Source organism: Cnephaeus nilssonii (genome assembly GCF_951640355.1).
Source record: "Cnephaeus nilssonii genome assembly, chromosome: 12".
Taxonomy (NCBI): Eukaryota; Metazoa; Chordata; class Mammalia; order Chiroptera; family Vespertilionidae; genus Cnephaeus; species Cnephaeus nilssonii.
In genome coordinates, this window is record NC_137083.1 from 8,566,546 (window position 1) to 8,579,953 (window position 13,408).

General features: G+C 47.2%; 1 protein-coding gene across 1 annotated transcript in view; it reads right to left on the reverse strand.

Annotated features, from left to right (window-relative positions):
* The window catches only part of ZNRF2 (zinc and ring finger 2), a 67,258-nt gene extending 55,064 nt beyond the window's left edge, over positions 1-12,194 (reverse strand). The window contains exon 1 of the mRNA XM_079786153.1: positions 11,006-12,194. Coding sequence (XP_079642279.1) covers positions 11,006-11,468 — 463 coding nt within the window. The 5' untranslated portion in view covers positions 11,469-12,194. The remainder of the gene's footprint in view (positions 1-11,005) is intronic.
* Positions 12,195-13,408: the final 1,214 nt, after the last annotated feature.

Here is a 13,408-nt window from a genome sequence, read left to right on the forward strand (position 1 = left end):
ACGCGACCTGAAGACCCAAGCTCTTCCCCATGTTAACAAAATGCAGCCTGCACACAGGCATCCCATCTCATGCTCAGTGACTGATCTCTGGATAGGCACATGGCTTAAAGTGTGCAAACCAGAGTCCTTCTGTTGGAGAGGGTGCAAAATAGTCCCTTCAGGCCTCGCAGATCACAGGTGAAGAAAGTAGCAATGGCCTGCAGGCCACCAGCTTAAAGAAGGTCTACAGAACTCAATAGAAAGGGACAAAACTAGGTAAAACGCCAAAGGAGACCAGGCAGTGGGTGTGGGTGTGGGTGTGGGTGTGGGTGTGGGTGTGGGTACACTCAGAACTGCTACGTTCCAGCTCCAGGAACTCTGGTTCCTCCATTTGTTCCTTCAATTCCGTGAGCTACCTTTAGGTCCTAATAATTTGAGACAATATAGTGTTTGTCCACTTAATGCTATTTTGAGCTGTGTTTCTATCATTTGCAACTGAAAAAGTCTTAAGATTCTCTGACCACAATGCAATACTAAAAATAACAAAAATAACCAACAGTAAATTTAAAATTGTTAAAGTGACACTTTAAAAAAATGCACTAAGAAGCAAGAAAAATACAAAATTAGCTTTACAAATGAGAAAGAAACTAAGGGTTAAGAGCAGAGCTAATGAAATAAAAATAATAAAACGAGTAAAATTCATTGTTCAAACCAAGAGCTGACTTAGAAACAAATTTCATTCCAATAAAAATTAGGATATACAAGATGGTCAGAATTTATTAAATTCAAATGATGAAATGTACTTACTCTTCTTTGACATATTAAGTTTCTTATTGTTAAAAAAAAAGAGAGCACTGAATAGAATAATGATTCTGACAGACATTACTCAAAATTCAACTATCCATGAAAGCAGGAATACACACAGAGTGGCCAGATTATTATGACCACCCCATCAGTACTTCGTTGGGCCACCTTTTGCCTTCAATACTGCGGCGATTCTTCTTGGCATTGACTCCACGTGATGTTGAAAGGTGATGCGAGGAATCTGACACCATGCCTGATGAATAGCACTGTCCAGTTCTGTGAGATTGGATGGTTGTGGTACCAGCTGCCTGATGGCTCTTTTAACTTCGTCCCACAAATGCTCAATTGGATTGCGATCTGGTGATTGTGGGGGCCACCTAAGCAAGGTAAAGTCTCCCTCATGTTCTTGAAACCACTCCTGCACAATACGAGCACCGTGGCATGGCGCAATGTCTTGTTGGAAGAAGCCATCTCCATTGGGATACGCCATCAACATGATAGGATGAACTTGATCAGCAACGATACTTAGGTATGTTGTGCTATTCAGACATTGTTCCACATGAATTAAAGGGCCCAAATCATGCCAAGAAAACATGCCACAAACCATAACACTGCCCCCACAAGCTTGAAGGGTTGTACTCATGCATGTGGGGTGCATGCTTTCATGCTATTTCCGCGAAATTCTCACTCTTCCATCTGCACGATGCAACTGGAAAAGTGATTCATCGGACCACATGACTTTTTTCCAATGCTCGACTGTCCAATCCTTGTGTTCCTGTGCGAATTGGAGACGTTTTATCTTGGTAACTGCAGACAGCAAAGGTGTTTGAACAGGCCTTCGGCTTCCATATCCCATACAATGCAGTGTATGGCTAATTGGCCTACAAACGTCAGGTGGTCATAATAATCTGGCCACTCGGTGTATATCCTATTTCTTCCAACAGTGCATAGCAAAGTAGTTCTCATTAAATATTTGAGTAAATTTTGGAATACTGGGCAGTCATTAAAAAAAATCATGTTATAGCCCAGCTGGCATAGCTCAGTGGTTGAGCATCGACCTATGAACCAAGAGGTCACAGTTCAATTCCCGGTCAGGGCACATGTCTGAATTGCAGGCTCGATCCCCAGTGTGGGGCATGCAAGAGGCAGCTGATCAATGATCAAAATTTGTGGAATTCAGCTAATGCGATTTTTGGAGGAAAATTTATAACTTTAAAGTCTTATATTAGAACATCAAAAATGTATAAAATCAAAACATATATAGAATGAATGCCCCAAATTTTGAATCTAAAACAAATGTGTGTGCGCGCGTGTGTGTGTACACAGTGTGAGGAAAAAGTAGGTTTACAGTTGTGAGTACATGAGACAGTTTATTCTTGCATTATTACTTACTAGAGGCCCGGTACATGAAAATTCATGCACTTGGACGGGGGTGGGGGGGTGGGGGGGTGTCCCTCAGCCTGGCTTGCCCCCTCTCACAGTCCCGGGAGCCCTCAGGGGCGGGAGGCGACCTGGAGATCAGGGGAAGATGACGCCCCATCACACCTCTGTTGCTGCCACTGCCAGCAGCACAAGCCTCGGCCGGCCCTGGGAGGCTGGGCAGCCGACATCTGAGGCTTGCCTGCACCTCAGGCATCAGCTGGGCAGCCGCCATCCAAGGCTTGCCTGCGCCTCGGGCCGGTCCTGGGTGGTTGGGGGGCTGAGGGGACTGGGGGACTCCGGAGGGAGGCGGGCCCGGTCTTGCCGCATGCCTGCTGCCCCAGCCGGGCTGAGGGGCCTGGGCACCACCATCTTGTGGCTGTGGGCGCCGCCATCTTTGAGCACATGGCAGTCAATTAGCATATTCCCTCCTTATTGGCTGTGGGTGCCTCCATCTTTGCGACAGTGTGAGGGTCAATCAGCATATTCCCTCTTTAGTAGATAGGGTTATTGTAGATAGGCCCGGAGCATGAAATTCGTGCATGGGGAAGGGGGTCCCCTCAGCCCAGCCTACAACCTCTCTAATCTGGGACCCCTTGGGGGATCCCAGGGATCAGGCCTAAACCGGCAGTCAGACATCCCTCTGACAATCCAGGGCCACTGGCTCCTAATCGCTCCTCTGCCTGCCTGCCTGGTCGCCCCTAACTGCCCACACCCCCCAACCCCCACCAGCCTGGTCGCTCCACACAGCCTGCTTGTTCAGTCATTTGGTTGTCCCTCACTAACCACCCTGCCAGCCTGGTCGTAGGCAGCCATCTTGTGAGGGTGTGAGGGTCAATTTGCACATTACCTCTTTATTATATAGGAGGATTATTTTCCTTTCAAACAACTGTAACCTACTTTTGCTCCTTCCTGTAAATCTGTATCCATATCTATATCTATAAAAAATAGACATCAATATTTTTATTCTGGTGGTCAGATTACAAGTGATTTTCAGTTATATTTGCTTTTTTTGTATTTTAATTTACTCTAATGAACAAATACTTTTATAATTAAAAAAACATTTTAAACAAATTATTTTCCTTGTGTTTCAATTCTAATTTCTGGCCTCCTACTCTGCCTGACTCTTCAAGTTCTTGCTCCCCAGAATTTCATGCTTGCTCTTCAATTTATAGCCATCCCTTAGTAATCTTACTCACTTTTTGACTTCACTTATCATCTGCAAATTGACAATTTCTCAATTTTTTTGTAGTGTCCCAAATTAAAGACTCATATTTCCTTCCTACTGTTTAAGGATGCTTCTAGATGAAAATCCTATAGCCACTCAAAGTTTAACAGGCCTAAAAGAACTCATTATCATTTCTAAAACTTGCTCATCCCTGCTTTATTGTTAATATTGGTAAATGACATCACTATGCACTCAGGTTTATAATCCTATCAATTAAGTCTACCTTAGAAATCTCAATCAAATTCAACTTTTCCTCTCCCTCACCAATTGCCATGATTTCAATTTAGGCATCCACCAACTATCCTATATAATAAAGAGGTAATATGCAAATTAATCCTCATACCCTCACAAGATGGCTGCCTATGACCAGGCCGGCAGGGGGGTTAGTGAGGGACGACCAAAGGACTGAACAAGCAGGCTGCTGGGGCAACCAGACCGGCAGGGGGGTTAGTGAGGGACGACCAAACGACTGAACAGTAGCCTGTGTGTGGCAACCAGACCGGTGGGGGGGGGGGGGGGGGCCGTGAGGGGTGACCAGGCCAGCAGGGGGGAAAGTTGGGGGCAACCAGGCCAGTAGGGGGGGCAGTTGGGGGCGACCAGGCCGGCAGAGGGTGGCAGTGGGGGTAACCAGGTTGGCGGGGGGGGGGGGGCCGTAAGAGGTGACCAGGCTGGCTGGGGGGGGGGGGCAGTTCGGGGCAACCAGGCCAGCAGGGGGGCAGTTGGGGGAGACCTGGCCAGCAGCGGGGGGGGGGGGGCAGTTAGGGGCAATCAGACCAGTGGGGGATGGGAGGGGGCAGTTACAAGAGACTAGGCAGGCAGGCAGGTGAGCGATTAGGACCCAGCAGTCCAGGATTATGAGAGGGATGTCCGACTGCTGGTTTAGGCCCGATCCAAACCAGCAGTTGGACTAAGCGCCTGGAAAGGCGCACAAGCCTTTCTTTAATTATTGTCAACTGAATCCAGTGGTGTTGGCAGAGCCATGTCCTGGAAACACACCTTGCCAGACGCAGGAGTGTTGTCAGCCTGACCTTTAGCCCAGACGCCAGGGGATGGGTTTCATTATCTAAATTCAGCCAAGCACCAGGAACAAACAGAAGTGACGATTACAAAGAACCCACAAGAATGCACATAATCTCCTTTGTCTTGGGCTTTAGTAAAACTTCCTGGTTTTTGCTGTATAAAATAAACACGTTGTATGGGCTCTGGGTCCGTCTCTCCATCGGAGGACAGTGGTCCCACCCAGTCCCAGCTTTCCCTACTGTATTTGTGTCTGTCTCTTTCATTTTCTCAATCCCCCGTCACCCCTACTCAGGAACCAGACTGCTCTCTAGCCACGCTGGACGCAGAGAAGAGAGAAATATTTATAGGACATCCCCCAAGGGGTCCTGGATTGGAGAGGGTGCAGGCTGGGCTGAGGGGACCCCCCCACCCCCGTGCATGAATTTCATGCACCGGGCCTCTAGTATTCTAAAGAAGTTCTAGCTTATCTTCCTGCTACCACTCTCCGCTCCTAACAAGTGCTGTATACAGCTTTCAAGGCTGAGCACTATACTTCTTGGGAAGCTGCCACCGACCATTAACTGACGGTAATGGTACCCTTGGCCTGATCATGACTTAACCTGCTTTTAAACTTGGTAGGCTTAAACAACTTAGAGTACTATAAAATCCTTCTGCAATTGGTCCAAACCTATTTTTCAAGTTTCATGTTCTCATCATTCCTCCTTGCACCTTACAATTAGAGACACTTAAATCTTTAGTACACCCTATAAAAATCTGAGGCATTTGTGGGTGCTTCCTTGAATCTGTAGTATCCTTTCTGCATAAAACTTCTAAATGCTTCAAAACAGTTCAAATGTTACCTTGCTCTGGAAGTAGTCTTTGACTGCCTACACCAGTGATGGGCAACCTTTTGAGCTTGGTGTGTCAAACTTTGCCAAAAAACTGAGCATAACTCGGGTAGTGTGTCACTTTGAGGAAAAAACATTATCTCGCAAATGTTTCATCCTCGGCATGCGGCCGCCTCAGCGGTCAGTGCTGACACGCGTGTCATAGGTTCGCCGTCACTGGCCTACACAATGATACCCTACAAAGCACTGTTAATAGTCCTATCATGGCACTTGTATATAACAATCTCAACCAGAGCTCAGCAAGACCAGGAAGCAGCCCCATATTGGAACCCCTAACAACACAACGCCCAGCCCCGAATGGAATCAATTCCTGTTTACTAAACTAACTTACCACACACATCATTGCTTTTTCAAAGTAAATAAAAACTGAGTTTGAAATTAGAACAGTTGTATGTTTAGCTGGTCAATCTAAGTCTATAATCAATGTGGCAGACAGACTGGTTGTCCACGCTGATCCCTGCCTTTCTGTCTTGAGTGTTAAAAGGACCAGTGAATTGCTTCTAACCAATGGGCTGCGTGTGATCACTTCTACATCCTAGCCTATATAATAAAAGCCTAATATGCTAAGTGTCCGACTGTTCATCTGACTGTTCCTTTGACGGTTGAACCAGTGGCTATGATGCTCACTGACAACCAGGGGCAGACGCTCCGACCAGTAGGTTAGCTTGCTGCTGGGGTCTGGCTGATCATGACTGGGCGAGATGGGCCGGACACACCTGGAGCCCTCCCATGACTCCTCCCTGACCCTGATTGTGCACCAGATGGGTCCCTCGGCCTAGCCTGTGCCCTCTCACAATCCGGGACCCCTCAGGGGATGTTGGAGAGCCAGCTTCGGCCCAATCCCCACAGGCCAGGCCGAGGGACCCCACCGGTACGCTAGTATTCACATAAGAGTGCAGCACCAGCCCACCCTGCTAGGCGCTCTCCTTTGCTGTCTTTGAAGAAGCAAGCTCTCCTGAGCTTTAAAACTATGAGGAAATGAGTTCTACCAACAACCTGAGGGAGAGAGGGAGCTTGGAAGCAGACCCAATCCCCATTGAGTCTCTAGATAACAATCCAAGTTCTGGCCAACACCTTAATTACATTCTTGCAGAGAACCCACGTTAAGTTGCACCCAGACTCCTAACCCATAGAAACTATGAGATAAATAAATATATGCTGTTTTAGGCAGCTAAACTTGTAGTAATTTATTAATAAGCATCACCCATAAGGCATTTTTGAGCCTTTTTTTTCATACAAAGGGCATGTTTCCCCCAATTTCTAAACTGTTCAATAAGTATAAAACAAACTTAATTCATTAGTTAATGCCAGTCAAGTACATGCAAAATTAAAACATTTAGGAAGTACTCTGCTACATAAAGCAGTTCCTATACTTCTCTTTTAACCTAGTTACTAAATATACCCATTTGTACTTACACCAGTATATAAAGTAAGTATAACATTAAGGCAATTCTCCTTATAGACACAAGCTGGTATCTAATTAATGTTATTGGTAACCAGGAAATAAATAAGAACTTACTTACTAATTACCAGGCAAAACAATCAAATTGAAGGGGGCAAGAGGACTTGCTGGAGACACTATCTATTGGTGAAACAGCAGAGCTCTGAGTGGCTTAGCAGCCAGCAAAGCATCAAACGTCCTTAGGCCAGGCAGCTCCTATCAGCTGATGTCCAGTGCAACACAAACCACTCCTCCCTGCAGCCCACCATCCACCTTGCACTTTCAAAACATTCCCAAAGCCGAAACTTAGCTTCCACACTTTAGCATTTAAAAAAAGCATAAAACACAAGGTATCGCCTACAGAGTTTAAACTATGTGGAATTACAAGTGAGAAACACGAATCACCAGAGTTGTTTTTTGGGGAGTGATGAGTTGTCATTAGAAGTGTCATTTTCTTCTGTCACACCCCATAAAAGTCTTCAATTGAATAAAAGAACATTCAAGAATAGGAAGTAGATTAATCACAATAAACCCACATCTGTCTTAAAGATTAAGATAAATAAATCTGCCTAGAAATACAGATTTTATTTAACATATTCAGTTTTAAGAGATAACCCACATTCCTTCAATATAAAGAAGCTTGTTTCTTAGATAACAGGTGGCACCTGAATTACAATCAGCCTACTGAAATACTCAGGGGCACACCACACCCAAACAAACTCAAGCCAATCAGGAAGAAGTCAAAAGCAATCCAGTCCCACCGGTTAATTGTCTAGATTAATTCATTTTACATTTTCACTCTCAGACTCATGAATATTTTATGAGAAACCCACATAATATCTGTTCACTGGTATATTTTTATAGTCCAATTTAGCTCCCTCATCCTTGCTGGATCTTAAAGACTGGATCATTACCACCTATAATAATTACCTTTATGAACATTAGCAACTTGACAGCAGAAAAAAATGTAGACATAAAATAAAGTCAAAAAATCCTGTGAGATACCACTAAATTTTTAAATATTAGACTATACCCTTAAGACCTGTTGTAAACAAAGGTGATAGACAAGAGAAGGCTTTTGTTCACTTTAATACTATTAAACTCAGAAGTCTGAAACTAACAAAAAACAACAACATAAACACAAGAAAAACCTACCTCACCTAAAATTCCTGTATGGTCCAGCCGATGTGGCTCAGGGGTTGAGCGTTGACCCATGAACCAGGAGGTTTTGGTTAGATTCCCAGACAGGGCACACGCCCAGGTTTCAAGCTCCGTCCCCACGAGGGGGCATGCAGGGGGACGGGTGGTCAATGATTCTCTCTCATCGTTATTTCTATCCCTCTCTCCCTCTCCCTTCCTCTCTGAAATCAATACAAATATATTCAACAAAAACAAAAAACACTCCTGTTTGTATTATAACAACATTCTGATGTGTTATCCAACAACTCAGTTCTAGGAAATTTCTGTAAACTAAAACATCTGTATTAAGCACCTCTACTAGTTCTCTCTAGACAGAGAGAATTAAAGGAGTGTACATCACCAAAATACATGTCCAAGAGAGCAAAACAAACCAACACAGAGCACCTCATTTAATCTGGTAATTCATTATGATGGAACCAAAACAATTCACCTTGCTAAAACTACCAAATTTAAAAAAACAAACAAACATAGTACTGGTTTAGGTTTTCCTTTTCTATAAATTACCTGACAGCCCATAAGAGAATAATTCTGAATCTTATTAGTATCAAATTTTCTTACTAGGAAATATTAATACAAACATCAGTAAAAATAAGTTTTATAGAATTACAGTAATAAATTTCCACTAATTCAGAAATACTCCTTCACTCATTACTCAGATGGAGTTACTTTATATATGCACATTTGTACACTTTGTAACTGAATAAACATTAATTCTATAATACATACTAAAAATTAAATCAATGTGAAGTATAGTCAAGTCTAATTTCTAAATAAGAATTATCATCTGGCTCCCTAAACCTCAGGATAATGAGAAATATGGTTCTATAAAGTTTCCCTGACAAACTCATCCGCTGAAATAGAGGTAAAAATCTCATTGAAGCAAATGTCACTGGAAAGATTCGGTTTTACTTGTGTATTTTATCTTCTGGTTTCAACTAGGACTTAAGGTACAAGCACTTTTCAAGTTTTTCAAGAATCCTTCTAAATGCATAGAAGAAAAAGTTAATTGCATACAATAGATGCCTTAGGTCATTAGGCTCATTCTCTACAAAGACCTAATTAAGAAAGGCTGCCACTGTTCCTCACTGTTTTGCTGCTAGGCCCAACTACCCTAACCACAAAGGTACTAAAAAAACTAAACGCAAAAATCTAGGGACTTAGATAAGAAAACAGATGAATGCTTTACCTCTCCAACTTTCAGGAACTAGGTCTTTTTCATTTGCTAATTTACTATGACTTAATAGCATGGGTGCCAATTATTTGTCCTCTGACTGGAATGTATTTACTTTAAGAAAATAAACCCATACAGGTACACTGACTCTTTGTTAAAGAATATCAGCCCTAAAAAAAAAAAAAAAAAAGAATAAAGACAGTAATCAGTATACTAAAGAAATAAGAACTATTAATTTGACAAGCCTTTTCCTACTTCCCCTTCTTTAGCAAGCTTTAAATATACATCTTTTGATGATCCTAACTGCTAAATACAAGTTTTCATTTAAAAAAGAAATATTTTTTAAACCAGCTTATCTTTTATTGTTGTACTAATCTCCCATTCTCAAGAAACTGGCTTTTGTTATTCCTCCTTGTGGTGACTACAGTACCTTCAACTGCATTTATTATAATCAAATCAAAGGAAGGAAAACGCTAGTTCTTAAAAAAAAAAAAAACACACAATTTTTTTTAACTGGCCCAATTTTAGGAAGCATTAAGTACTTTTATTTACATAGCAAAATGACTTTATAACAAGTTATTGAAATAAGGTAAAGAGTTGTTTTATACCGAATGTGCAAAGCAGTACTGAAAAGATGGAAAAAACTAAACATGACATTCCCATTTTTAATTTATGCCACCGTGAAGGTTGACAGTACAGAACATCAGCACAGATAGCTGAATTACATTATTGGACATCCCACTTTACCAACTGTCTACTCAAATTTCTCACGTTTATAAACATGAAGTAAAAGGGCACAGAAATGGAGGGGATGGTGTGTGCAGTTTATCTGTGCTCAGCTGTAAATGTCATATCAAGATACATAATGCAATGAGATGGGAATGTTTACCTTCTACAGTATCTCTAACCAGACCTAACTCTTTTCCCCCTCCCCCATGAACTGGGAAGAGAGGGGTGTCTTGATTCATTTACTGTAGCTGTTCTGAGGTAGAGATGATCACCATAAAACATAATTGAACAATTCAAACTCATTTTCCTCAAATCAAGTGCACCCTTCCTCCCGTTTCTACATAAAAACACATCACTTTGCTACTAAAAATTTCCATTCCTCACAAGTGACTTTTCCTGAACTCAAGTCGACACTGCTTTGCACCCAGGCTTCCAACTGCACCTTGTGGGCAGAGCTGTGACCATTACTAATCTCTCCCCTTAAACTGTTTTCAATGTTTCAGATGCTGTCCCAATTAAGCAGGACTCACATGAACCAGTATCTAAAGTAGACGTTTACTGGGGTTAAAAATACACTTTCCATGAATACATCCATCCCATTCAAGTGTGCATAGTAGAGGTGGGACTATTTGCAAATTTAAGAATTAGTTTTATATTAACCACCACCCAAAGGAGGTCACTCCCTCCATTTTCAAATACCTCGAGTTTACGTGAGACCCTCTGACTTTTGGGCCTTTAAAAACTGCTCACCACTCGAGTCCCAAGATAGAACTACATTTTGCAACGGGTCTTCTGACTTCCTGATACCAAAACCCACAAGCACCAGGACTGCTGCGTCGGTTGGTTAGAAAACACCATTTGCTCCTTTCACCTTCCGGGGAAAGCAAGGGCTCTCCCCGCGCAGGGGAGCCGCTAGGAGGTGAGGGTCACACGTGGGAAAAGCAAACACTACAGGGTCTGGCCGAGCGGCGTCCTGGGGGTTCAGGGGCGACTTTCCTCCCAGGAGGCTGCCGCGGCCGGCAGCGCTCGGGCTGAAGGAGAAAAGGAGAAGGCGAAAATAAACGCAGCCGCGGCCCACGTGCCGCCGTGGGAGCCAGCGAGCCAGGGAGGGAGGGAGGGGGCCGTACCTCCAAACAAGTGCGGCGAGAGGTGAGCTGGTAGCGAGCCGATGACCAGGCGCGGCCCGCCCGGGCCCCCGCCCGCCGGCCGGTCCCGGTCCCTGCCGCCGCCGCCGCCGCCGCCGTCCTCCGGGCTGCTGTGCACCGAGTCCTGCGAGCCGTACTGGCCGCTGCTGCTGTTGGGGATGCTGAAGGAGGACTGCGCGGCGCGGGCCCCCGACGCCACGGTGCCCCCGGCCCCGCCGAGAGAGCGGCTGCGCGGGGCCGCCGAGGCCGCCGCGGCGCCGCCCGAGGCGCTGGGCTGGTGCGCGCCCGGCACCTGAGCCGGGAACCTCCCGGCGGCCGCGGCCCGCGCCCCTCCGCCGCCGGCGGTCCCATTAGCGCCTCCGCCGCTGCCGGAAGGTAAGTCGGAGCCCGAGTACGCGCGGGTGCGGCCGTTGGCGGCGGCCGGGCCGCTCTGCTTGGCGCCCATGTCCGCCCTGCCCCGGGCCGGGCCCGCGCGCAGCGCCCGGAGCGCCGGGAGGGCGGGAGCGAGCGCGGGAGCGAGAGGGCAGGGCCGAGGCACCGCGGCCGGCCCACAGGGAAGCCCGCACGTCCAGGGCCTCTTCCCCGCGCCCCGAGGGGCGGTCGGCGCCCGGCGCGCTCTCCTTCTCGGGGGGACGGCGGGCGCGGGAGACGCGGAGAGGCGGGTGGGAAGGAGGTCCGGGCTCCGGCGGGCGCCGCTCGCTCGCTCCGGCGGGAAGGGCGGCTCAGGTGGCGGTCCGGCTGCCGCTGGTTTCGGTTCTGCTGCGCCGCGACGGGCTGCTGCCGCTCTCTGCCGCCGCCGCCGCCGTGCTCTGCGCCGCGGGCCTCGGCACCGCCTCCTCCCGGGCGGCCCCTGCTACCGCCGCCATCCTCCGGCTCGCACGGCGGCTCGCGGGTGAGTGGGAGGCGCCCGCCCAGACTCCGCCGGGGCCACCTTCCTCCTCCCCCAGCCGCCCAGCTGTTATTAACGGAGAAAGAGGAAAAACGGGTGGCGCGTGAGGGGAGGGATGGCGAGGAGTCGGGAACGGCGCGCGCTTCCCGGCAACCGCCGCCGCGCTGCCCCAGGGAAGGAGGGGCGGGGGGCGGCGTGGCCCACGCGGGTGGGGGTGCCCAGGAGGGGAGGAGGCGGCCGAGCCCGGAGCCGGAAGGCCGAGGAGCCTCGCGGGTCCCGGCTGAGCCCGGGCCCGTGTGTTTGGGTCGCACGCGGTGACCCCGCCCCCTCGTGCCGCGCGGCGGATTGGCTCCAGCCGTTCTGGCCCCGCCTCCTCCAGCCTAGACCTTCGCGCCCCGGTCCCGCCCCGATAAGGTACCGGCGGTGTGGTAGGTGCTGCCGCCCCGAGGACCCGGTGATGGACAGGTCGCGGGCCCCGCCCTCCTCGGAGCGCGCCCCCTCCTCCGCCGCGGGGCCCGTGCCGATTGGAGGGATTTAGCCCCTCCGGGCACCAACCACAAGGCGGCCCCTCCTCCCGCACGTGGCCGTCCGATTGCCGTGTGTCCCCTTCACCTTTTCCCGGCTGGAAATGGCAGTATCCTGTCCCCCGAGCCAATCAGTTTGGGTGGGTGTTACATTCCTTGTGGGTGTTCTTAAATGAGTGTGTCTTTTTATTTGAAACAGGAGATCAGCAATGCTGATGATAAAAACTAAGAACAGTGGAAACAAAAGAAACAAGAAGGAGGCAGAAGGCAACTTAATCTGAATCAGCCCTATCCGATCAAACACTCCAACCCCGGAGAAAGCGCGTTGTTGGAGGAACTAAGGATAATCCAGCTTGACCTTCAGTTGCTGGACAAGAACCGTGGTGTAGAGAAAGCTGCACCCGATTTAGGAGACCTGGGGTCTAGGTCTGGGACCAAATTAAGTTACTGTATTGAGCAAGTTATTTTGCCTTTTCTGACTTGAGTTTCCTTTCTGGGATATTTGAATATAAATCCCTAGGGCACTTACAGCTTAAAAATCCGATAATTTCTCTAAAAAGGAATTTTAAAAATATATTTATTTATTTCAGAGAGGAAGGGAGAAGGGGAGAGAGAAACATCAATGATGAGAGAGAATCATTGATCAGCTGCCTCCTGCATGCCCCCTACTGAGGATCCAGCCAGCACATCCCGGGCATGTGCCCTGACTGGGAATGGAACTATGACCTTCTGGTTCATAGGTCCATGCTCAACCACTGAGCCACACCCACTGGGCTAGAATGGAACTTATTAAAATTACCAGCCCATTCCTGTGACCTAGTATCTTGGTAGTAGAGCCTGGTCTGCATGTCCAGTGGCCAGCCTGCTCTAACCCTCCCCTTTTGAAAATGCCTAAAGTGTTCTCTATGCGAAAATAATAGCAACTGTTTTCTTTTTTTGTACAAACTACAGAAATAAGTACTTTGTCTTCTT